The following is a 24,601-nucleotide window of genomic DNA, read 5'->3' as shown; positions in this document are numbered from 1 at the left end:
ATGTGTCACTTAACAACAGAAATTAACCGTGAGGGTGAATTGCTAATAGAATCAAACTTCAGGGTGTGAAATCAAGTTTTCAAAATTTTGGAGTGTAAAATTTAGTCAACCCCAAACTTCAAGGGTGTAATTTGCAATTTACCAAAAAAAAAAAAAGAAGAAGAAGAAGACACCTAGCAAATGGGTCTGTAACAGAAAAGATAGTATAGCCTCATCACTTAGCAAATAAAAGAGTTTTTTTTTTTTTTTTTAAGAAAAGATTTAAAAGAGATAGATTAAAAAAAAAAAATCACTTTTATAGAATTCATATATACATATATTACCCAAAAAAAACCCCACTCATTACTCATATTCACCTAGTGCATGGTCACACGAGTGATTACTAATTGCGTCATTTATTTAAATAAATAAATAAAAAGAGACCTAGACTATGGGTCCAAACTCATAAGACGAGAAAATATTTCACTTAAAAAAAAAAAAATAGAATGTTAAAGATAGTCTTAATTAAAAAGAGAATAATAGAAAGAGAGGCTTTGCCTCTGCTTAAATGTGTGTGTACACACACACACACACACACACATATAGACACACACCATGTTGCTTTGCTTAGATTTGATGGTTGGTGCCTAAAGTGGTGTCGTATTCCCTGCCTTTGTTATGTCTCATACCTTACTTCCTTAGTTGGTCTGCCTTCCTCAAAAGCAACAACTGCCTTTGCTCAATTTCTTATTTATGTTTTTTTTTTTAATTTATAATTATTTATTTTGATGGAATGTTTTTGGGAATTTGCTATGTAAGATCAGATTGGTTTTGGTTAAAATTTTTAAAGGGCCAGTCCAATTGGTTGAATGACGAGGCTAAATTTTCTTTAGTTTTTCTCTCGGTGAATTTGTGGTTGGGCTAATCTTTCTTGGACTTGTTATTTTTTTAATTTTTTTTTTTGTTGAGATTTTCTTATTAGTAATTTTTTATAGGCATTTTGCATTTGTTTAAAATGGTCAATGATATTGTTAGCGGGCAGGTGAAATTTTATTGGGTAAAGTTGCCAAATTTTTTTTGTCATTTTGGGGGGGGGGGGGGGGGGAGGAGGTGGGAGGGGCTCCAGCAGCCACAGGAGTTGAGAAGAGAGGGTACAATATTTCTTACTCTAATATAATGAGATTAGGAAATCAACTTTTTAGATTTAAGTGAATTTTTTTTTTAAAATTATTTGAGAAACACACACACACACATACACACATATATAAGGGAAGAAGGATAAGATAAGAGAATACATTTACACGCTAATACCAAAACTACATGCAGTAGTTAGTGTTGTAGAATAAGTGATAAACTCTTTCTCAATATCACATCTTACCGATGCGGGATGACTTGACAACACTGAGTATATTTTTTTATTTGAGAAACACACACACACACACACACATAGGGGAAGGAGAATAAGATAAGGAAATACACTCACACACCAAATATGACTCATTAGACCTTATATATACTTTTTCTTTTCATTTATTCTCGTTTAGCACCAGAAAACTCTTTAAGTATTTTTCCTCTCTTTGGTAGAGTAATTGGATGAACAGAAGGTTTAAAAGTTTAAATTCAAATCATGTTTTGGAAATGCCTTTTGGTTAAGTGGCATCCTACTATTTAGAAAATCTTGTCTTTGTCTTAAAAAGAAAAGCAGTTCCTTATAAATTGCAAAGCCAAACAAAATTTTATGTCTATTTTCATAAAATAAAAAAGGAGGATTTTTCATGCTGAACTGAGGGTCCTAGGTAAAAAAATTTATTCTTAAATAAGGTTTTTTAGTTTGGAAGAATTAAATAAGGATTGATGACCTATTTTTCCAAGGAACAAGAGATATGTTATGATATTATTGCACTTTTTTTTGTTATTTGTTTTAAATTTTGTTAAGAAGAAGAAAATTTGGGTGGATATGAAATTTTCCAGTAACTGATAAAGCTAAAAAAGGGTAATTGTTATGGGTTTGGTTTAATCGTATGGGTAAATAAAGGCCTTTGTTGGCCATTATTGTGTCATTCTGTGACTCTCTCCCAAAGCCTGAAATTCAATGGCAAGCAGTGTCAAATTTCATTCATGCTTCCTTGTTGCCTCTATTCTCTCATATTATGTTATAGTCCTTTTGGCTAAAGCTCATAATGTTCCCCAAGCACAATTAATACCAGACAGAAATGACAATCTCATGAAGTTCTCAATTGGCACTCCACCAGTTGACATCTATGGCTCTATCGATACAGGTAGTAACCTTGTGTGGACACAATGTCTACCTTGTGATGCCTGCTTCAAACAGATTCATCCCATGTTCGATTCTAAAAGGTCGTCCACATACCGCGAAATTTCTTGTCAATCAGAAGAATGTCGTATACTATTGGATGAAACCACTTGTTCTCCTCAAAATATTTGCAATTACAAGTACGGATATGTTTCTGGTTTGACCAAAGGTGTTTTGGCCAAAGAAAAAGTTACCATTAATTCTACCTCAGGGCAAGCTGTTTCCTTTGACATTGCTTTTGGATGTGCACACAACACAAGCAGCTTCCATTATGAAGGCCCTGGGATGGGAATCATTGGGTTAGGAGCAGGGCCTTTGTCCTTCGTTTCACAAATTGGTAGCAAGAGGTTTTCTTATTGCATGTTGCCATATGGTACTGATCCTAGTATTACAAGCAAGATAAGTTTTGGCAATGGCAGTGAAGTTGTGGGTGATGGTGTGGTTTCAACACCATTTGTAGGTGGAGATCAATATTATGTGACACTAGAAGGAATTAGTGTTGGAGACACATATGTACCCTTTAACTCTTCAGGTAAGGTTTCTAAGGGCAACATTTGTATCGATTCAGGATCACCACCATTGACTTTGCCACCAGATTTTTATGATCGCTTAGTGGTGGAAGTGAAGGAGCAGATTTCAATTGATCCCATTAAAAATGACACTCTTTTGGGAACACGGCTTTGCTATAGAACTGAAATTACTAATGAAAATGGACCAATATTGACTGTCCATTTTGTAGGTGCAGATGTGGAGTTAAAGCCTATACATACTTTCAATCGACCAGTTAAAGAATATGAATATTATTGCTTTGCAATTACAAATATTGCAAATACTGAGTTGGATTTTAAGGATGGCACAGGAGTGTATGGCAGCAATGTTCAAGCAAATTTTTTGATTGGGTATGACTTGGAAACAAGGATGGTCTCCTTCAAGCCAACTGATTGCGCCAAACTGTAGAGTTTGCCACTTTCATGGAACCTATATGATCAATGGAATTAAGATATATACCTACTTATACTTCATAAATATATCTTAATTATCTTTTTTTTTTTTAAATTAAAAAAAAGGCTTTATTTTCGTTTCGATCCAATCACATTTCCAGCAATTTAAAGAAATGTTTTTAGTGATCGCTCCTCTTTTGTTGTTAAAAAATATAAAGTAAGCTTTATATGTTCTTTTTTTATTCATTAATTGTTTTGGATTGGACCTAGGGAACTCTAATACTTATTTTCCCTCTCTCCATGGAAGACTTACTTGATTATCATCAAAGAAAGCCGTCACCGAAGTTTTAGAAAAAGTTTAATTCAAACCATGTTTTGTCTCTTCTAAAAAAAAAAAAATAAATAAAAAATAATGTTTTGTGAATGACTTTAGGTTACGTGGCAATCCTGCTCTTTATGGTGGTTTAGGTACCTTTGTCTTCGCCTAAAAATGAAATTCATGTTTTTTTTTTAAATGAGAGAGAGAGAGAGAGAGAGAGAGAGATTCATGTCTAGTTATCAAAGAAGGCGAGGCTAGTTTGATTTCTTACGGGATTTGTATATCTTGAATTCTTTAATTTTGCACAAATACATCATTGACCTTGGACTAGGGAGTTTTGGATCACTATATGGTTTGTTCTCTTCTACAATGTACCTAACTTCAGCTCCTTAATTAGGTTGTATATATAATTAGGTTTGTATACATATATTCTCTCTCATACTCATAGCATGTTTGTCCCTTTAATTATATACGGTTTATAATTTACATATATATATATATATTGTGAAAAGGTGATACATATATGTGAACGATAAGATAATATTCTTTTGATAAGTATAAACTATGAGAATTGAAGGGGAATAAAAAGTGATCTTGACGGACTTACCTAGTAGGTATGACTACGTAAAGTTGATGGTATTCAACATGGCCAACGATGACGGATCAACAGTGGACGGATGGATACAATGCGGGGATCGCCCTTTCAGGAATGTTTCCAAGAAGTCTTAATAGAGGGTTCACGCTATATAATTAGGGCTGATGTGGCCTTCATTATTCTCCACATAAAACGTGCGTAAGAGGAATTCTTGCATCGTACGTTTAGCCTTGATAGAAGGTATTCGAAAGGAAGGAGTTCTAATCCTAGAAGGAAAGAACTTTGTAACCGAGATGTGGATGCGAACCCTGCACCACTATAAATACATCAAAACCCTCATAAATCAAGGTACGCATAATTATCTCGACTCTAGCACTCTAGGGTTGCAAAAAAGACTCTAACTTGTCCTTCGGAGGGTTTTTGGCCGACACCACACCAGTGCCCTCTATTAAAATCTTCTATTTTCTTTTTGCAGGTGTTGCTTCGGTTTGGAGAGTGCTTGCAGCTTACTGGAGATTTTTTCAGCATCATCAGTAAAGTGATCTTGACAGACTTGGTAGGTATGACTACGTAAAGTTGACAGTATTCAACATGGCCAACGATGACGGATCAACAGTGGATGGATGGATACAATGCGGGGATCGCCCTTTCAGGAATGTTTCCAAGAAGCCTTAAATAAGGGTTCACGCTATATAATTAGGGCTGATGTGGCCTTCATTATTCTCCACATAAAACGTGCGTAAGAGGAACTCTTACATCGCACGTTTAGCCTTGATAGAAGGTATTCGAAAGGAAGGAGTTCTAATCCTAGAAGGAAAGAACTCTGTAATCGAGGCGTAGATGCTAACCCTGCACCACTATAAATACATCAAAACCCTCATAAATCAAGGTACGCATAATTATCTCGACTCTGGCACTCTAGGATTGCAAAAAAGACTCTAACTTGATCTTCGGAGGGTTTTTGGCCGGCACCACACTGGTGCTCTCTGTTAGGTCTTCTATTTTTTTTTTGCAGGTGTTGCTTCGGTTTGAAGAGTGCTTACAACTTACTGGTGATTTTTTCGGCATCATCAGTTGGCGCTATCTGTGGGAAAGATTATTTAGCCTTTGCTCTATTCCTGAGACAAAAAGTTGCATGGTACTCACTCGATCGATGGCAACAACCAACAATCAAGGCAACGAACTGCACGCCACAGCTCTAGAGAGGCAAGTCCAAATGCTTACAGCGGCGGTTGAGCGCCTCACCAAGCAGAATCGTGATTTAAAAGAGCAACTGCGACAAAGGAATGCACACCAAAGTGCACCTGAGGAAGACCAAGAAGGTGCTAGTCCAGAAGGAAGGAACGCGGAAGGGCCTGAGGGTAGCAACGCTCCGACTAGACCGGAGCGGCAGGAGACCAACCGACCATTCGTTTCGGACACCTTGCCGACTTACATAGTAGCTAAGATGCAGGAGATGAGGGAACGTATGGATGTGATGATGAACGCTCTTAGAGGACGAGTCTCCAGCGACCTGGACGACCTAGTCCATAGAACAGATTCGCCTTTCACAGCGCTTGTGAATTCATGCCCCCTTCCTCCAAAGTTTCGCATGCCTCACGTGGAGAATTACGACGGATCCAAGGACCCATTGGATCACTTGGCATCTTTCAGGACCCTAATGTATCTTCATGGCGTACTGGACGAAATCATGTGTAGGGCTTTTCTCACCACTTTGAAAGGGCCTGCGAGAGACTGGTACAGTAGGCTGACACTAATTCCATCAGCACTTTTAAGGAATTAGGCGCACAGTTCGTATCACATTTTATCGGGAGTCACCGGCATAAGAAGTCTACTGCGTGTCTGTTGAATATTAGGCAACGAGAAGACGAGACATTAAGATCATACATAGCCTGCTTTATCAAGGAAGCCCTTTTGATAGACGAGGTAGATGACAAGATACTTGTGGCAGCATTCATAAACGGGCTACGAAAGGGTAAGTTCTTGTTTTCTCTGTACAAGAATGACCAAAAGACTATGTCCGATGTGTTTTACAGGGCGACAAAGTATATGAATGCAGAGGATGCCTTGCTAGATCGAGAGGACAAGCCTAGAAAGAGGGAAAGACAGGAAGATACACAACCGGACAAAGGACAAAAAATGGCAAGGACTAGAGAACGACGGGAAGATCGACGACCCAAACCACCTACGGGAAGATTTACAAACTTCAACCCCCTCATAGCCCCAATTGACCAAGTGTTAATGCAGATCAAAGATGAAGGAACCTTGACGTTTCCTGGCAAGCTGAAGGGAGATCCGAACAAGAGGCCAAGAGATAGATACTGCTGTTTTCATGGGGATCATGGCCACGATACATGGACTGTTATGACTTGAAGCAACAAATTGAGGCCCTTATCAGGCAAGGAAGGTTGCAGAGGTTTGTGAGGAAGGAGAGAAATGGATCAACTCTAGGAACAGAATCCCCGACGGGAAAACGAGCGTCCCAAACCACCTGTAGGAGATATACAGATGATTGTAAGGGGCATTACTTCTGCAGGGTCATCCAAAAAGGCTAGAAAGACCTACTTGCGGACGGTTCAAAGTGTCCAGTCGATAGGTTCCTCACTAAAAGCAACACGACGGGATTGCCCCAGCATCGAGTTTTCGGAAGAGGATGCGCGACGCCTTCACCACCCACACGACGACGCGCTCGTGGTCAGCATAAGGGCAGGAGACTACAACATGCATCAAGTTTTGGTAGACAACGAAAACTCAGTAGATATCCTCTATTACCCTGCATTCCAGCAAATGGAGATTGCTAAAGAATGATTGGTCCTAACGAATGCACCTCTTGTTGGCTTCGGAGGAACAAGGGTCTATCCTTTAGGCGTCTTCATGTTGTTTGTGACGGTGGGAGATTACCCACAGCAAATAACCAAGGATGTTTCTTTTCTCGTGGTTAATTGCTCTTCAGCGTATAACGCCATCCTTGGATGGCCCACTCTCAATGCATGGAAGGCTGTCACTTCTACCTACCATCTAATGATCAAATTTCTCACCGAATACGGAGCTGGAGAACTGCAGGGAAATCAAGTGGCTGCACGGGAGTGTTATGTCGCCATGATGGAAATGGATGACCACCTACAAGCAATGAATATCGAGGAACAGAGAACAATGGCAGAACCGGTGGAAAAGTTAGAAGAAGTACAATTGGATGATTCTAGGCCCGACCGAACAACCAGAATCGACACCCTCGCCTACCAAACAGTCCGGCAAGCGCACGCATTATTCCTTAAAGAAAACCAAGAAGTTTTTGCATGGAGTCACGAGGACATGCCAGGAATAGATCCAATAGTCATAGTTCACAGGTTGAACGCATTACCCTCTTTCTCTCCAGTACGACAGAAAAAGCGAGTGTTCACCCCCGAACGAGATCGAGCCATAGTAGAAGAAGTGCATAAGCTACAAGAAGCAGACTTCATACGCGAGGTGTACTACCCTGATTGGTTGGCAAATGTAGTAATGGTCAAGAATTCCAATGGGAAGTGAAGAATGTGTGTCGACTTTACGGATCTGAATAAAGCCTGCCCTAAGGACAGTTACCCACTCCCACGCATTGACACCCTGGTAGACTCCACCGCAAGACATGAACTTTTGAGCTTCATGGATGCCTTCTCCGGTTACAAGCAAATCAAATTGGATAAGACTGATCAGGAAAAAACCTCATTTGTAACAAGCCAGGGGCTTTTTTGCTATAAAGTAATGCCTTTCAGGCTTAAAAACATGGGAGCCACGTATCAGAGATTGATGAACAAAATGGTCGCGCACCAAATCAGCAGAAACGTGCAGGTTTACGTGGACAATATGTTGGTAAAAAGCGTAAAGGTGTCTGATCATCTGAGGGACCTCCAGGAGACTTTCAATACTCTTCAGACATACAAAATGAAGCTGAATCCGCACAAATGCACGTTCGGAGTAACCGCATGAAAATTCTTGGGATTTATGGTGTCCTAGAGGGGCATTAAAGTCAACCCAGAGAAAGTAAAGGCGATTATGGAACTGTCTTCTTCAAGGACGGTAAAGGAAGTACAAAGCTCGACCGGGAAGATAGTAGCCTTAAATAGGTTCGTATCAAGAGCAACAGACAAATGCCTCCCATTCTTCCGAACACTGAAGAGATCTTTCAAATGGACAGACGAGTACCAAAAGGCATTTAAAGAGTTAAAGATATATCTCTCCGCTCTGCCGTTGCTTAGCCCATCTATGCTGGGGGAAGAATTGTTCCTGTACCTTGCCATCTCCTCAGCCACGGTCAATGCAGCTCTCATCAAAGAAGAAGGAAAGGTACAAAAGCCCGTGTACTTTATAAGCCGGGCACTAAGAGGAGCAGAAGAGAGATACCTTCAGATGGAAAAACTTGCATTTGCTCTTGTGACTGTGGCTCGGAAGCTCAAGCCATATTTTCAAGCACATACCATAAATGTCTTGATAGATAAACCCTTACGGAGAGCAATGAGCAATCCCGAAGCTGCTAGACGGATGGCTCTATGGGCGATCGAGCTAAGTGAATTTGATATCCAATATCAGCCATGGACGGCAGTGAAAGGACAGATATTGGCAGACTTCGTTGCCGAATTCACTACTGCAAAAGAGTAGGGGGCAGAAGAGACGCCTATATGGAGAATTCATATAAACGGATCTTCCAATAAGCACGCTGGGGGTGTTGGAGTCGTACTCCATACCCCGAAAGGAGACAAGATTGAATGCATGATCCGTCTGGACTTCACCACTACTAACAACGAAGCGGAATACGAGGCCTTGGTTGCGGGACTAGAGCTTGCAATAGCGGTAGGAGTTAAGAAGGCGGTCGTCTACTCCGATTCTCAAATCGTGGCTAGTCAGGTTAATGGGAGCTATGATTATAAGAATGAAAGGATGAAAAGTTACCTTGGGGAAGTGAAGGGTTGAACGAATGACCTCCAATTCACGATGATTCAAATCCCAAGAGAGGAGAACCAAGAAGCAGACCGACTCGCAAAGGTAGCTTTGGCCGAACCCATGATCGTCACTGAACAGGTATTGTCCTTCGTCCAGCTTTCATCATTATTAGATGACATTAGCATATAGGAGGTAAGCAATGAGGATGGTTGGACGGCTCCAATTATGGCATATCTCAAGGAAGGCAAGCTGCCCGATAACAAAGAAGACACAAGGAAGTTGAAGGTTAAAGCTGCCTGGTTTTTCTTGATTAAAAACGTCCTATACAAAAGAGGATTCTCCAGACTATATCTAAGATGCCTCGGCTGCGGAGAAGCAGACTATGTGATGAGGGAGATCCATGAAGGAGTTTGTGGAAACCATTCTAGATCAAGGTCTCTAGTGCACAAGCTACTCCGAGTAGAATACTATTGGCCAACAATGCAAAAGGATGCCCATACATACGTTAGAGCTTGCGACAAGTGTCAACGATTTGGCAATCTCATTAGGCAGTCGACAAAAGAATTTACCCCTATGACGACTCCATGGCTGTTTGCACAATGGGGGTTAGACATCATGGGTCCATTCCCAACAGCAGTGAGGCAGCTGAAGTTCTTGGTGGTTGGTATTGACTACTTCACCAAATGGGTGGAAGCAGACGCTCTAGCTACTATTACGGAGAAAAACACCCGTAGCTTTGTGTGGAGAAGTATTATTTGCAGATATGGAATTCCGAGGGTGCTCGTTTCAGACAACGGGAAACAATTCGACAATGACACATTAAGAGACTTTGTTCTCAACTTGGAATAAAAAATCACTACTCATCGCCCGCCCACCCGTAGGCCAACGGACAAGTTGAAGTCACGAACCGGTCCTTATTGAAGATTATCAAGACCCGGCTCGAGGGGGCAAAAGGCATCTGGCCGGACGAACTACCAAGCGTTTTATGGGCATACAGGACAACGACGAGAACACTGACAGGAGAGACACTGTTTCGATTGGTGTATGGTACTAAGGCCCTCATACCGGCAGAGGTAGGATTAGCAAGCTACCGTGTGGAAAGCTACGATGAGAGCAAGAATGACAAAGCTTTGCGTTTACAACTTGACCTTGTAGACGAAGTCAGGGCAGCAGCTGCACAAAGACTAGCGCGATACCAAGACACGATGGTAAAACATTACAACTCCAAGGTTAGGCATAGGGATTTCCAGGTGGGAGATCTAGTCTTACGAAAAGTACTCAGCGCTACAAAGGATGCCTCCCAAGGAAAACTGGATCCTAACTAGGAAGGACCGTATGGAATCATTTCATGGCATAGGAAGGGAACGTACTACTTGGAGACGTTAGACAGAAGAAAATTGAGCCATCCATGGAACACAGAGCACTTGAAGAAATACTACCAGTAGTCGAGGGGCATAGACAACATCTACCTCCTCGTTTCCAATTTATTTTCAAACAGTCATAGTTTTTACTTATTAAAGCCAAAGTTTTTTATTTTTCATGAACAATATAGCCTACCGGTATGTCATAATGAGAAGAGTTTTTATTTAAAATGTATGAAATGTACTGTGCTCAAAATCTACTAAGTCTACAAAGTGGACGAATCCATACTAAGTCCACAAAGTGGACGGATCTCTACTAAGTCCACAAAGTCGACGGATCTCTACTAAAGTCCACAAAGTGGGCGAATTCATACTAAGTCCACATAGTGGACAGATCATCCAAAAATGATGAAAATCTACCAAGTCCACACAGTGGACGGATCATCCAAAAGGATGAAAATCTACAATGTCCACATTATGGATGGATCATCCAACCAGGAGGAAACTCTACTAAGTTCGCATAGTGGAGGGATCATCAAAAAGATGAAAATCTACTATATCCACACAGTGGACGGATCACCCAAAAGGGTCGAAATATGTAAAGTCCACATAGTGGACGGATCATCCAAAAAGGATGAAAGTATGTTAAGTCCGCAAAGTGGACGGATCATCCAAAATGATGAAAATCTACAGTCCACATTGTGGACGGATCATCGAAATGAAACTCGACCATATCCACACAGTGGATGGATCACCCAAAAGGGTCGAAATGTGTAGTCCACACAGTGGACGGATTATCCAAAAGTATGAAAATGTGTTTACATAATGAACGGATGTACATAATGGACGGATAGTCCAAAATGAATGAATATCTACCAAGTCCGCATAGTGGACGGATAATCCAACTAGGATGAAAAGTTATTAGTTCCACAAGGTGGATGGATCATCTAAAGAAAGATGAAAATGCATCAAGTCTAGATATGGACGGGTTATCTAAGAAATATAAAAGTACAATAAAGTTCACAAAATGAACGGATTGCCCGATGAAAAATAAAAACCAACTAGATTATAAAAAGAAAAAGTCATACACGTTACCAAAATAAGGTTTACAAAAGACAATGACAAATTGTTTTCGTTCACTACAATATCTACTTTAGTCTTGAACCACAACGGTCTCTTCGTTATTCTCAAGACCTTCTATCAATGACCGATGGGTGTCGGCGACGACGGTTTCTTCTTCAGCTTTGGTGACCACGTCATCACTAGGAACTTCGCCAAAAAGTTCCTCCGTCCCTTCAGAGTCGACGGGGTGAGCAGGGGTCTAGGCCTCAGCATCGATGTTGATGTGAGCTAGGTCCAGATCAGGGAATGAAGCCTTCACCTGACGGAGACAGTCGTCAAACTCGTCACTAAACAAGGAGCCAAGTTCGGCCAGAAGGGAGTCGGAGTCGCGGTATTCTCTTACGACTTCAACTTTCGCTTGATGAATCTTATCGTCATTAGATTTAACCGTCTCCTTTAGCGACTCCACTTCTTTCTCCAGGTTCTCACGAGCCTGCTCGGATAGTTTCAGTTTCTGTTCATGACAAACCCTCCAAAACTTTAGTTCGTCTAGCTCCTCCGCCGTCACCTTTACCTTGGCGCGAACCCATTCAAGAGCTCTCTCTTGAGCCAGGCAACGGTCAAACAAGCCTTTGGCCATAAGCACCCCCTGCGCCAATTTCAATTAGTTCAAGGCATAAAGGTACAAGACGGAGTAAATATGCGACGGATACTGACCTGAGCTAAGTTGAACAAACAGGTTTCCCCCATAGCCTCGGTAGCATAGTTTTCGAGATCTTCATAGTCCTCTTCCGTTATTATAGACCCAATTCGATGGAGGACATACTGGGGATCTTCCTGAAGCAGGACGGGAGGCTTTTCCTTGACGGGGTCTGGGTTGGTCATTAGGCCTTTACCCTTGCCTATTCCCAACTTGGGAGGTAGCCTCACCATGCCGGACCCTTGACCGGCAGGTAACCCCGTCACCAGCTTCTGTTTTTTGTTGTGACGGTCTGACTTTTCAGTGGAAGGTCTCTTTGTGGCAGGATGAGACGGATCCGTCTTAGGAGCATTGCCTCCTTGCTTTTTCTTGGTTGCCTGCTGCTTGATAATAGCCCGTCTCCTTGCATCGTCCATTTCTGCAAAAGGAGATGGTAAAAAAGGTGCATAACTTAGAGTAACAATGGAAGGATTTCAGAACTTACGTTTGAACACTCTTGCGTTGTATCGACGGGCTGCAGCTGTGGGTTCTAGACCATCACAATACCAGTGCATCGTGTCTAAGGTGACAAGTTTGGACCAAGTCCTCTCCGACAACTTAGTTTTTTGAAAGATCTTCTCCAAAAAACCAAACTGTTCTGTCGTAACAGGTGGACGGTCCTTCGCTGTATAAAAAACAAACAAACAAAATTGAGAATAAATCCATAAAAAGGGACGGTTAAAAACAAGACGGGCTCATACCAGACGGGGGCATTATCCCCCATGTTTTATCTACCGGCATGTAGTCGTCATCACCTGGATGACATATCCAGTTATCTCCTTGAAGGAAGAAGTATCGACCCTTCCAGTTACGATTGGAGTCCGGGGTCTCGGACACCAGCCTAAGTACCGGACTCCTCGCCACGAAGCTGTACATGCCCTTTGATTTAGTAATCTCGGATGGACGGTAACAATGAAAGAATTCTTCCACTGTTAACCGTCTCGCCCTATCGGACATTACACTATACAGCACGTCGACACTCAGAAAAACTCTCCATGCATTCGGTGAAATCTGTGTGACGGCCAGACCCAGGTATTGAAGAAGACGACGGTGTAATGCACTCAGGGGAAAACGGAGGCCAGCTTTTAGCATCTACTCATAAACCCCGACGTCTTCAAGACCGTAATAATAACATTTCTCTGTTTTAAATGGAAGATGGATGGATATGGTGTCGGGTATTTGATACTTTTGCCTTAACGTATTGAAGTGCGCTGGCTTGATGGTTGAAATGAAGTCGTTCACCGTCCATAAAGGGAGCAGGACGAATACTCTGAAACCACCAGGGCCTATGACGGATTGGACTGGTGGATCTATACCATCTAGGTCGTCGTTCGAGTCATACTCTGACCCGTCCCCATCCTACCCTTCATCTTCCACATGGGAAGGAGAGCTAGCTGACAGTTCCCTCTCCCCGCTAGAGATGTCTTGGTCTGCTTGACCTGATGGGAACACCTCTTCATAGCCCGCTCCCTCACGGGCATAGGACTGACTACTTGACACCTCACTAGACATCTAACACCTACAGATGACGGGTAAAGGAAACCTAAGACTTTAGATCTGTACCGACGATATGACCAACATGTAAAGTAAAAAACAAAAACTAAGTAAAAAAGGTACTTATAGGTAGACGGCGAGTAAATGTGACAGACGAGCTAAAAGAACACCGGATCTCGGCTGTTATCACACATGGTGGACGGTTGCTCTCTAAACAAGGTGGACGGTTGCGCTCTGAACAGCAGAAAATTCTCTAAAAGTGTAAAAATGAAAGTGATGGGTAGTATATATAGAGGGAACGGCGCGATAAACGAAGGGACGCATCGATTCCAGCAAACAACTAGTAAAGTACCCCCACGTGTCCCTATGAATTTATGATCGCATTCCAGCCTGTCCGTCAAAAACACTCCCGTCAAGTGTCATAGCTAACCGTCATTTCATGAAACTGCGAAGGATACGTGACGGTCTCATGAATGAGGGGGAAACTGAAGGGGAATAAAAAGTGATCTTGATGAACTTACCTGGTAGGTATGACAACGTAAAGTTGACAGTATTCAACATGGCCAACGATGACGGATCAACAGTGGACGGATGGATATAATGCGGGGATCGCCCTTTTAGGAATGTTTCCATGAAGTCTTAAATAAGGGTTCACGCTATATAATTAGGGCTGATGTGACCTTCATTATTCTCCACATAAAACGTGTGTAAGAGGAATTCTTGCATCGCACGTTTAGCCTTGATAGAAGGTATTCGAAAGGAAGGAGTTCTAATCCTAGAAGGAAAGAACTTTGTAACTGAGGTAGGGATGCTAACCCTGCACCACTATAAATACATCAAAACCCTCATAAATAAAGGTACGCATAATTATCTCGACTCTGGCACTCTAGGGTTGCAAAAAAGACTCTAACTTGACCTTCGGAGGGTTTTTGGTCGGCACCACACCGGTGCTCTCTGTTAGGTCTTCTATTTTCTTTTTGCAGGTGTTGCTTCGGTTTGAAGAGTGCTTACAACTTACTGGTGATTTTTTCGGCATCATCAAGAATGATAATTTATATTTATTATGTGGATACTTCCTTTAATTTTTTCTAACTTAACTGAAATTTGTGTGTGTGTGTGTGTGTGTGTGTGTGTGTGTGTGTGTGTATGTATACACACGTTAGAATTTGGAAATCTACTAATTTTATCCCCTTAGGAATGAAGGAACTGGGCCACTCAAAGGAGTATAGATCGGAAATGATATATATATTTCTTTTCGTTTAACAAATTGTTACTGGTTAGCTTATGTAAATGGCTTTGGACTTTGGGGGCTGCCTAGAGTAGCATAGCTGACAGCTTCCATGGGATGAGATGTCTCTAAGTTTAAGATCCTATTCCTACCCACAAAGTAAATAAAAAAGATGTTAACAGAAAAGAGAACAAAAGCAGCTCCAATATGAGGAATATCATGACCAAATTTTTTTTAGAACTAAGTCTTGGATTAGGCAATATTAAGTGCCGAAGGGCGCATGATGAATGTACGGCATATGGCAAGGGGCCCATTTTCCCTGGGCCCAAACTAAAATAGGTCTATGAACAGTGCCCGGCCATGGGCCCACCATTTCTCATGGTTAACCATTAAGCGGCCCAGGGGCATCAGCCCATCATTTGGGCGTTCGATGCACAGCAGGATGATCTCTGTAGTCAGCACGTGCACCGATGATGCTCAGTTATACCTCAGTAGACTAGGAATGCCTTGGGAAACTCCAGCCCCAGTCCCAATGTCTCAACTCCTATTTCTAACAAAAACATATTTTTGTCAGGAATAATCAAATTGGACCCCAATCACACGAGTGGTATTAGAAGGTAATCATGACTCAATCCACTACCTTCAAGCTATAAATATGTGATGAAAAGAGGGAAAAAGGGTTAGACATTTGAGAGGTAAGAAAGGGAGAAAGTAGCCGAGCATACGAAAGAGAGTTTTCAAAGAAAGAGAGAGAGAGAAACTAGCTACTGCACTAGGCACTTCAATGGGCCCGCCCCATAACTGCCCCTTGTAGGATACTCAAAACCCATAAACAAGTAAATTGTGAGCCCAAATACAAGGTCCAGCCTTCTATGAAAAACTGGGCATGCATAATGAACAAAAGGAAGGGAAATGATTTTGTTATGGAGCCACTAGATGGAGCATTAGGCAACATACAATGGGTCCGTTCTCTCCCACATTATGTACTTTAGAAGGCCTTTCTTATCAAAAAGAAAAAAAGAAAAAGGTCCACTCACCTAGAATGCAAAGAAGTGATCAATGAAGCCTGGAAAGTTAACAGGCTCATGGGTTGGGTTGGGTCCGATGAAATTGGGTATATATGGGTAAAAAAATAATTAATTAGATTAAAGTTCTATTACACATACCCTAATTTTTGGTTTTAATTCGAATGGGTTAACATGTTTAGGTCCAAATTTACAAGATCTAATCATACGAATCTAATTATTTTATTTTCTCATTTTGTATCACTTTCATTGAATAGGGTGTCATATTTGGTGATCCTCCATTCTTGTTCTAATTTCTCATTTTACCAATGAAAATGATATACATTCAATAGCTTTGATGACTACCTTTTTAAGATAAGATTTTTTTTTTTTTTTTTTATACAAGATAGAATTTCTACTCTAGCTTAATTTAAAAGTATATGTGTGTGAAGCTCCCTCCTGGAGACTTGAACCCTAGCCCTTACCCCCCCCCCCACCTCTCAATCATTTATTCTTGGTGCGGTGGTAAGATAGGATTTGACTTACCTCTACTACTTTTTTAACTGGACATGTCATTTTATTTTAAATATATAATAGCAAGTGCTAGTGAGTTTTAATCTTCATATTTTATTTAGTTAATGAGTGATGTGGCAGTCTCTCATTAAAACAAACAGAGATTCATTTTAAAAAAGAACTGTAGGTAAGTCATACCCAAGATAATAGTTGAGATTTATTTAATTTAATCTAAGTTTTAAGAAAGTAATTATAAATCAATACTTCGTGTATGTTCTAATAAGTATTATTGTTTACTCAAAAAAAAAAAAGGGGATGTTTATCCCACATTAATTGTGTGTTTAGTGTTCACTTGTTTATAACCCTAGTCTACAAGTAGGTCAGGCTATGTGTAAATGTGCTTTTCATTATTGAACTTGCTTTGTTATTTTTTTAATTTTCTCTTCTCTTTTTTAATCTTTGGGTTGGGTATTGGAATTGTGTTCTCATTACATGAAAATAACGTAGATTTTTTTTTGATAGATAGATATGATTTAAATCTATTGTATTTTCTATTTCTCTTTTTTTGGGTGTGCGTATGCAAAATTAAATCCTCAATTCATTGTTTTCATTGATTGAATTAACGGTAACCCACAAATAACAAGGATTTAAGATAAACTAAGATACCCCATATCATATCCCATGGAACAACCACAACAGTATGTTCCTCTACAACAGTATGTTCCTATATGAATGTATAGAAAGATAACTTTGCTTGATTAAATCTATATATAGTTTAGATTTGGATTATGTAGAAGAGGAGAGGAGACCAACCTATCTAGCATGTTTAACGTACTTTGATTTGTCTCAAATTGCTTAACACTAGTGTAACAACAAAAATTATCAGTGAGAACGAAAGATATTGCTCGTTCAATGGATGAATTAATCTTTACTATCACAATCTATCTTTTTCTTTGCGTGCATTTGCTTTATTTCAACACTTTTTGAATTTTGGTTTCCCTGTCATTGTCATGCGAGGACAACACGTTTGAATATGTAAGTAGGCCAATCTGTTCCCTAATGCAAATTAGTACGAGGTTTGTGGAGTTTTTCTGAAAATGGTGTATAATCCCATAGCAAGAAAACGTTTTGTTAAGGTATAGTCTTTCTTCATACATGAAGTCCTTTGAGTTGTCCTCAGTTACACGGTGATTCCTATTACTATTAGCAATGAGCAGCATTCGATTTTGCTTTCTTACAAAGATTTGCAAAATTAGACAAAGTCATCATTCATTGGATCCCCATGAACACTTGTTGCCAATAGCTGAAGGGTACAGGTACACTGAACGTAGATGGTATTATTATAGAAAATTGAGAAAATCATTCAAAGTTAGATGGTATTTTTCAAACAACAATTTTGTTCTCCATAGAGTGGATGGAAGGTGAGATTTTGAAATTTGAATCACAAGATTTGCAAAACGTGTAAAACACAGTTGAGCAAATGCAGCTTATGACCAATTCTACTTTATTACACAATTAAGCCCAATTGTTAAAATAAGGGCAATACTTAAATACAGTAGGTAGGTACTGTTTTTTAGATTTCTCTTCTAAATTTTTGACATACGTCTATTTTAAGTTTTAATAGCTCAGCAAAATGGGAAATAAGGCTTCTTGTGTTCTCAGGTGAAGGTTTCTTTAAAGGATCATAATCAATTTTGATATTGTGGGTATTGTGTACAAGGTGGGTGGGGAGGAATCCTCAATCTTCTTCTTGCATTTTGTGTCGTTTTATTGAAATCTCTCTGTATTTCATTCATTCACTCGATCTGGTTCTGTCTCACTTCTCTGTTATTTATGTTTGTGTTGTTTGGGTGTGTGGGTTCAATTTCAGTTGGATTCCATGGGTTCTTTCATCATTGGGTGTTTTCCTAGTTGGGTTTTATGGCTGTGAATATTAGAGGGTTTTTAGTGCATCTTTGGGTATGTGATTTTTCTGTTGTGAAAAATCTACAACCATGCCATTCAATTGTTTTGTTTTGGTGGGTTAATTTTGAAACTATCTTAAAGGACTGAATTGAATATCTTGATAAAAATCTACCCCATTTATTAGTTACTATGAACCTACCTTTCTATTCCAGGGTGTTTAACCAAAGACAAATCCTTTATGAAAGGGTTTATTAAATAATTAAAATTCATTGCATATTTTGTTCTATGTATTACTTCTATAAATGAGTCCAAGCACTTATAACGTGTTCTTTTAAAAGTAATTATTAATTTTAATTACTTAGCTTATCAGTATGAATAATTTCCCCTTTGTTTCCTTTTCAGTGTCATCTTTTGTTAGGATTAATTTCTCAGATCATTAAAGTAAAAATTATATGCATAATTTAATCTTTCCAAATGAAGAAGTCTAAATTTGTAATGTTATATGGACAGTAAAGTGAACTATGGTTAGGGCTCAGAAGAGGTCATTTTTACGAGTATGGATGTTCTCTCAAGTGCTCTCTCGCGAAGAAGAAGCAGAGCTACGTCATAGCACCAAGAAAGTCGAGGAATATCACTCATTGGAACCAATACAAGAGACTGTTCCTCATGGGAATGATCTCTTTGCTCTAGTTGGCTCCAATGGAGCACCGTCGTCCTTTAAAGATAAGCTCATAGGGGAAATCCCTGGGGCCTGTGTTCAAGCTTTTGATTTCTCGAAGTATGTAGAAGATGAAATGGAGTCCGATTCAGAGGTTGAAACGCTCAGGGAAGGATTTGCTGCTGTAAAGCTTTCTAAAGCTCTCAAGCAACACATCGAAGCTCCTTGGTCAAATGCCCTTATCATTAAGGTCTATGGTAGGATAGTAGGGTTATCTTAACTCCAAGATTTTGGCTCTGTTGTGAAATTTTAAAATACTTGCAAGTGTACGAACTGTACCGAAATATAATTTGACAAGAACGAGGTCGAACCCATGGGGACTTGAATGAATGTAGGAAAATTAATTAAATTTTAATCAAATTAATCCTAATCTAGTTTAATAAAAATTGGTTGTTTTGAAAGTAAATAAACTAAGCAAATAATAAAGTTAAGCAAATAGTTAAACTAAGCAAAAGATATAAAACAGTAAAAAGATGTAAACAATCAAGGGAAAGGAATTAAGGTTTTGGAATCCGCCTTGTAAGTCATATCAGCATATATTTATGATCATTAATTTTTCCCAACTCACTACATGATAATCTAGAAATCAATCTTGCTATCATGGAAAATATTCTCATTAAAATCCTTATTTTAAAAATCAAAAGCATGTTCTTCTTCGCTTCTTAAGTATAAAATCAAATCATCAATTGTATCTATAGCCAAACAAATCACAAGATATATCTAATTTTAAAAATCAAATCATAAATTGTATCCATTGACAGATAAATCACAAGCGATACCCAATTTTATAATCAAGAATTAATAAACCAAGCATTCAATTAATTAAGACAAATCCTAAATCATGAGAAAAACATAATTGAACTCATATCTAGAATCTCATCTTAGTCAATTGATATGAAGCAAGAACAATTTAAATCATTAAATGACAACTATTGTGGAAAAAATAAAATCACATAAATATTAATAATAATCCTTAACAAGGTTTCATCCTCAACCCTAATTATAAATTTAGCTACTCATAATAATTAAAATAAAACACAAGAATAAAATACTAAACATTAAACTAGACAAATAAAATAAAACTAACTGTCATGGAAGAAAACCAAAGAAGTAGCTGTACTCTCTATGTTCAGCCCTTAGCCCTAACACTAGCCCCCCTTGAATTTTGCCCTAAAGAGCCTTTAAATAGGTCAAGGAATCCTATTATAAGTTGAATTCCCGTTTGGAGAAAATTTCAGATTTTTAGGCTTCACTTAACTGACAATTTTGGCCCATTTAACGTCAGAATTCGGACTTTTGGTAAAAGTAAAGTTCATTAGCTTTCTTCTTTGCACAAATCCACTTATTTAATTCCATTCTCCTACAAAAGATAAATTCACGCAATAAGATTCACTTAAGCACAAAATTAATTATTCACCTTTATTCCAAAACCAAATATAAAATGCATGAATTACCTCAAAATAAGTATGATAATGCTTTCTAACAATGATATAAATATGCAAAATTAAGCTATTATCAATGCACATCAAATACCCCCAAACCTACATTTTGCTAGTCCTTGAGCAAAATAGATAAAGAGTAAAACAAAACAAAGAAATAAAAAAACAAAGAAAAAGAAAATCCTAACTAATCCACTTTCGCTGGAAATTTCGACTGCATTTAGCGTATGTAACAAGCCTTTAAACCCCTAGCTTACACTAGTGGATGAGTTGTAGTCTCGTGAGGGTTTACAGGGAATATACCCACAAAATTCAGAGAGTGAATACTAAAATAAACAAAACAAAGAAAATCAAACAATTTTTTTTTTTTCAATTGCCTTTTGCAAAGAGGATTAGTTCAAGTTCAAAAACACTACAAATGCTAAAGAAATTTCTCATGCCATCAAAACTCAATGTGAGTGAAAAGTGGTAGCCAACCCAAACATACTCTTAGTTTTAGAATAAACTTGACTCGAATCTCTATTTGAAAGTATGCTTCAACTCAAATCTTTCCGGTGTTATCACTCAACAAATGAAATCACTCTGAAATGAGGTGTAACACTCTCAACAACATATGTGAGCGGAATAATGTAAGCAAAATCAAATACCTTATATATAAATCACATGAAAAACGCTTAATCAAGAAAGAACAAGTAGTCTCATGAAAGGATGCCAAAAATATTTATACCGCACCTTTTTCTTCTTAGTCATATCAATATCTGAACTACACAATCTTCAAAATCAAATAAGGACGTAATGTAAGGTAAAAGCAAAGGGAATGAAATAAAAATGGGTGAAGGTAAATATAAGAAGTGTTTTCAAGATAGTTGGAATGTCAACACTTTTTGGAATTTCCATTCAACATTTTTTTTTCAACTCTTCTTCTTCAAAGTAGTACTCCTTCCTTCCATCTCACTTCTCAAAATTTGATGAGAACCCTTTTTATTTTCTTCTTTTTGACACTTTTCCTCTTTTTTTTTTTCCTTGTTCTAGAATTTTTTTTCTTTCTTTGACTTCTTTTTTTCTTCCTTCTTTGAATTCTCACACAAACCACCATATTGAAACAAACTAATCAAATTCTATCTTGAAACACTATGGATAAGAGCTTTAAGAAAGAAAGGCTAATTAAAAGGCTCAATGGGCTGACTAGCGATAATGTATCAAGAAAGAAAAAGAAAAACACATATATGGCTCAAAGTACACAAAAATGGCCTAATCTCATCTCTCAAAGACTAGTATAGTTCATTCAACATCAATGACTTCCAAAGATTCAAGTGTGGCATAAAATTAGATTTTTTTTCTTGGCCAAAAGAAAGAACAATGATACTACAACAAGGGAAACATGTTATGCACTTCCAAATGAACTTTAAGATTAGAAACAATAAATAACCCTCCAAAAATAATGATTTGCTCAAAACTCATAGGGGTTACAGTCTCCACATTGTTATCATCAAGATTTTCTAATCATTTTTATCCTTCAACAAGAAGTTGTGTTTGAGTGGCTACGTGCATGTGCAATAAATTGAGCATGAAAGCAATGAAATTCTTTAAGCAAGAGTAGTATAACAAACTCAAAACATAGACCTCAAGCTAGTCAAAAGATTTTTTTTTTTTTTTTAGACTAAACAAAACACAACAGAAACATAGAAATCTATATACATCCCCCCCAAACCTAAACCAAACATTGTCCTCAATGTTAAAAATGATACTCTCAAATATATGTCTTGAATGAAAAGAGAGCAAAAAATTAATATGCAACATGAGAACCAAGTAGAAACAAGTAAGGTAAGGAGAAGAAGGAGACGTACCTTGATCAAGCTGATTGTTATAAATTTTAATTTCTGTCAAATATCAGCTAGAACAAAAGAGAATAAAACTAAACAAGAAATAAACAAAAATATTAATCTAAAAACAGAAAATGAACAAGAAAAAGAAAGAAAGAAAAAAAAATTGCAAACCTGATAAACACAACTGGGATCAATCCTGATAAACAGGATCATCCAAGAGGACTTCTTCAACTTCTAGAGGCTCAAGTTCTAAAAATGGTTTCAAATGTTGGCCATTAACTTTAAACATATCACCATTTTTAGGATTCTCAATCTTAATAGCACCATGGGGATAAACAGTGTGAACTATGAATGGACCAGTCCATCGAGATCGTAACTTGCCTGGATCAAAAACATGTTGGGAAGCTTTTGTAGTGTCTTCCAAGTGAATTCGTTGCATAACTACAGAGGAACTAATACCCTTAATATCAATAATTTTCCAACCTATAGCTTCCTTGTGTTCTTGAAGTATACTTATCAATTGGTGTTCCCATAAGTCATCCAACTTTGGTGGTCCTACAGTAGATGGGAGTGGAGATGAAGAAAGTGGAAAAGGGACCACTTTTGGCTGCCAGCTATCAGTACTTAAGAGAGGAACAGAATCCAACAATGCATTGACTTCCTCAATTGATTTTTCAATATCCAAATTGCAATAAAAAAGGGTTAAGCAATCCTTTAGGGGATCCTCACAACTTGATTGTATGAGAGTATCATGGACTAGGTTCCCAATCATGTTAACCTCACATATATTCTCATTATCTAGTACTTGCTTACTTTTGTCAAAGATATTAAGCTTAACAGTCATATTTCCAAAAGAAATCTTCATCACACCACTTTGAAAATTGATCAAAGCATTGGATGTGGCTAAGAAAGGGCAACCCAAAATGACATGGATTTGTGTATTGGCATTTGGAGCAGGCTCAGTGTCTAACACAACAAAATCAACAAGAAAATAGAATGCATCCACCTTAATCAGCACATCCTCAACAATACCTCTAGGTATTTTCACAGACCTATCAGCTAATTGAAGTCTCATGGTTGTTGGTTTTAACTCCCCCAAACTTAGCTGTAAATAAACTGAATATGGCATTAAGTTCACACTTGCCCCTAAATCTAGCAAGCTCGCTCAATGAGGCGATCCCCAATCTTGCATGAAATTGTAGGAGATCCTGGGTCCTTACATTTTACTAGATATTTATTCTGAATGATTGAACTGACTTGCTCGGTCAAAAATGCCTTTTTAGGGACATTTGTCATTCTCTTCATTGTCACAAGATCTTTTAGAAACTTGGCATAAGTAGAAACTTGCTGAATTGCATCAAGAAATGGAATGTTTATTTGCACTTGGTTAAAAACCTTTAAAATGTCTCCAAATTGTGCACTTTTCTGAGAACTGATTAACCTTTGAGGAAATGAAACTTTAGGAACAAATCTTTTATCAAGGGGGAAACAAAGATCCTGAATTGGAATGGAGGTTGGGTTGTCCTTCTTTTCTCCATGATCATCATGTGAACTATGAGTATCTTTTTCCTTTAACACAATATTTTCATTGTCCTCCACTTCTGGCATTTTCACTTGATTATCAACTTGCTTACCAGACCTAAGGGTAGTAATAGACTAAACATGTTCTTGTCCATGAGTAGAACTAGAAAAACCATTGATGGCATACTGTCCTTTTGGGTAAGGTATAGGTTGACTAGGAAACTTTCCTTTTTCCCTCTCTCCAACTTGGGTTGCTAACTGGCCAACTTGATTTTCCAACTTTAAAATAGCTTGAGTATTCAAATGGGTGGAACTTTTTAACTCTTGAATGGCTTGGCTAGTTGATTGCATGAAAGTTTTGAGAGACTCCTCCAAAGATGATTGTTGTTTTAGTGGTGCTACAAACTGAGGAGGTGATTGAGGAATGGGAGGATATGCTTGAGTGGGTGGACGAAATTGACTTTGTTGATGCACTTGTTGTCCACCTACATTTGTGGGAGTCTGATTTTGCCTCCATAAGAAATTAGGATGGTTCCTCCAATTTGGATTGTATGTCTCTGAAAATGGACTAGCAAATGGTTTTCCATAATTATTTAGTGAATTTGCTTGCTCAGTATAAAAACCAGGGTACCCAACTACAGAGGGACACATTTGTGTTGTATGCATAGGACTTGTACAAATAGAGCATGTTTCACTTTGAACTTGAATGATAGAATTCATCCCTCT

General features: G+C 38.6%; 3 protein-coding genes across 3 annotated transcripts; 2 read left to right on the top strand and 1 right to left on the bottom strand.

Moving 5' to 3' along the window:
* The first annotated feature begins 2,071 nt into the window (after nt 1-2,071).
* LOC142619157 (aspartic proteinase CDR1-like) lies at nt 2,072-3,250 on the top strand. The gene has a single exon (XM_075792237.1). The coding sequence runs from the start codon at nt 2,072-2,074 to the stop codon at nt 3,248-3,250; it is 1,179 nt and encodes a 392-aa protein (XP_075648352.1).
* A 6,399-nt stretch (nt 3,251-9,649) lies between these two features.
* On the top strand, nt 9,650-10,390 carry LOC142620387 (uncharacterized). The gene is made up of 2 exons (XM_075793761.1): nt 9,650-9,729; nt 10,063-10,390. The coding sequence occupies exons 1-2, from the start codon at nt 9,650-9,652 to the stop codon at nt 10,388-10,390; spliced, it is 408 nt and encodes a 135-aa protein (XP_075649876.1).
* Nucleotides 10,391-22,544: 12,154 nt separating this feature from the next.
* On the bottom strand, nt 22,545-23,962 carry LOC142620386 (uncharacterized). Its single transcript, XM_075793760.1, has 2 exons — nt 23,612-23,962; nt 22,545-23,459 (listed from the first exon to the last, which is right to left on the bottom strand). The coding sequence occupies exons 1-2, from the start codon at nt 23,960-23,962 to the stop codon at nt 22,545-22,547; spliced, it is 1,266 nt and encodes a 421-aa protein (XP_075649875.1).
* Between the last annotated feature and the right edge of the window lie 639 nt (nt 23,963-24,601).

The sequence above is a fragment of the Castanea sativa genome, chromosome 12 (assembly GCF_040712315.1).
Source record: "Castanea sativa cultivar Marrone di Chiusa Pesio chromosome 12, ASM4071231v1".
Lineage (NCBI taxonomy): Eukaryota > Viridiplantae > Streptophyta > Magnoliopsida > Fagales > Fagaceae > Castanea > Castanea sativa.
This window is presented reverse-complemented; position numbering and strand designations above follow the sequence as displayed.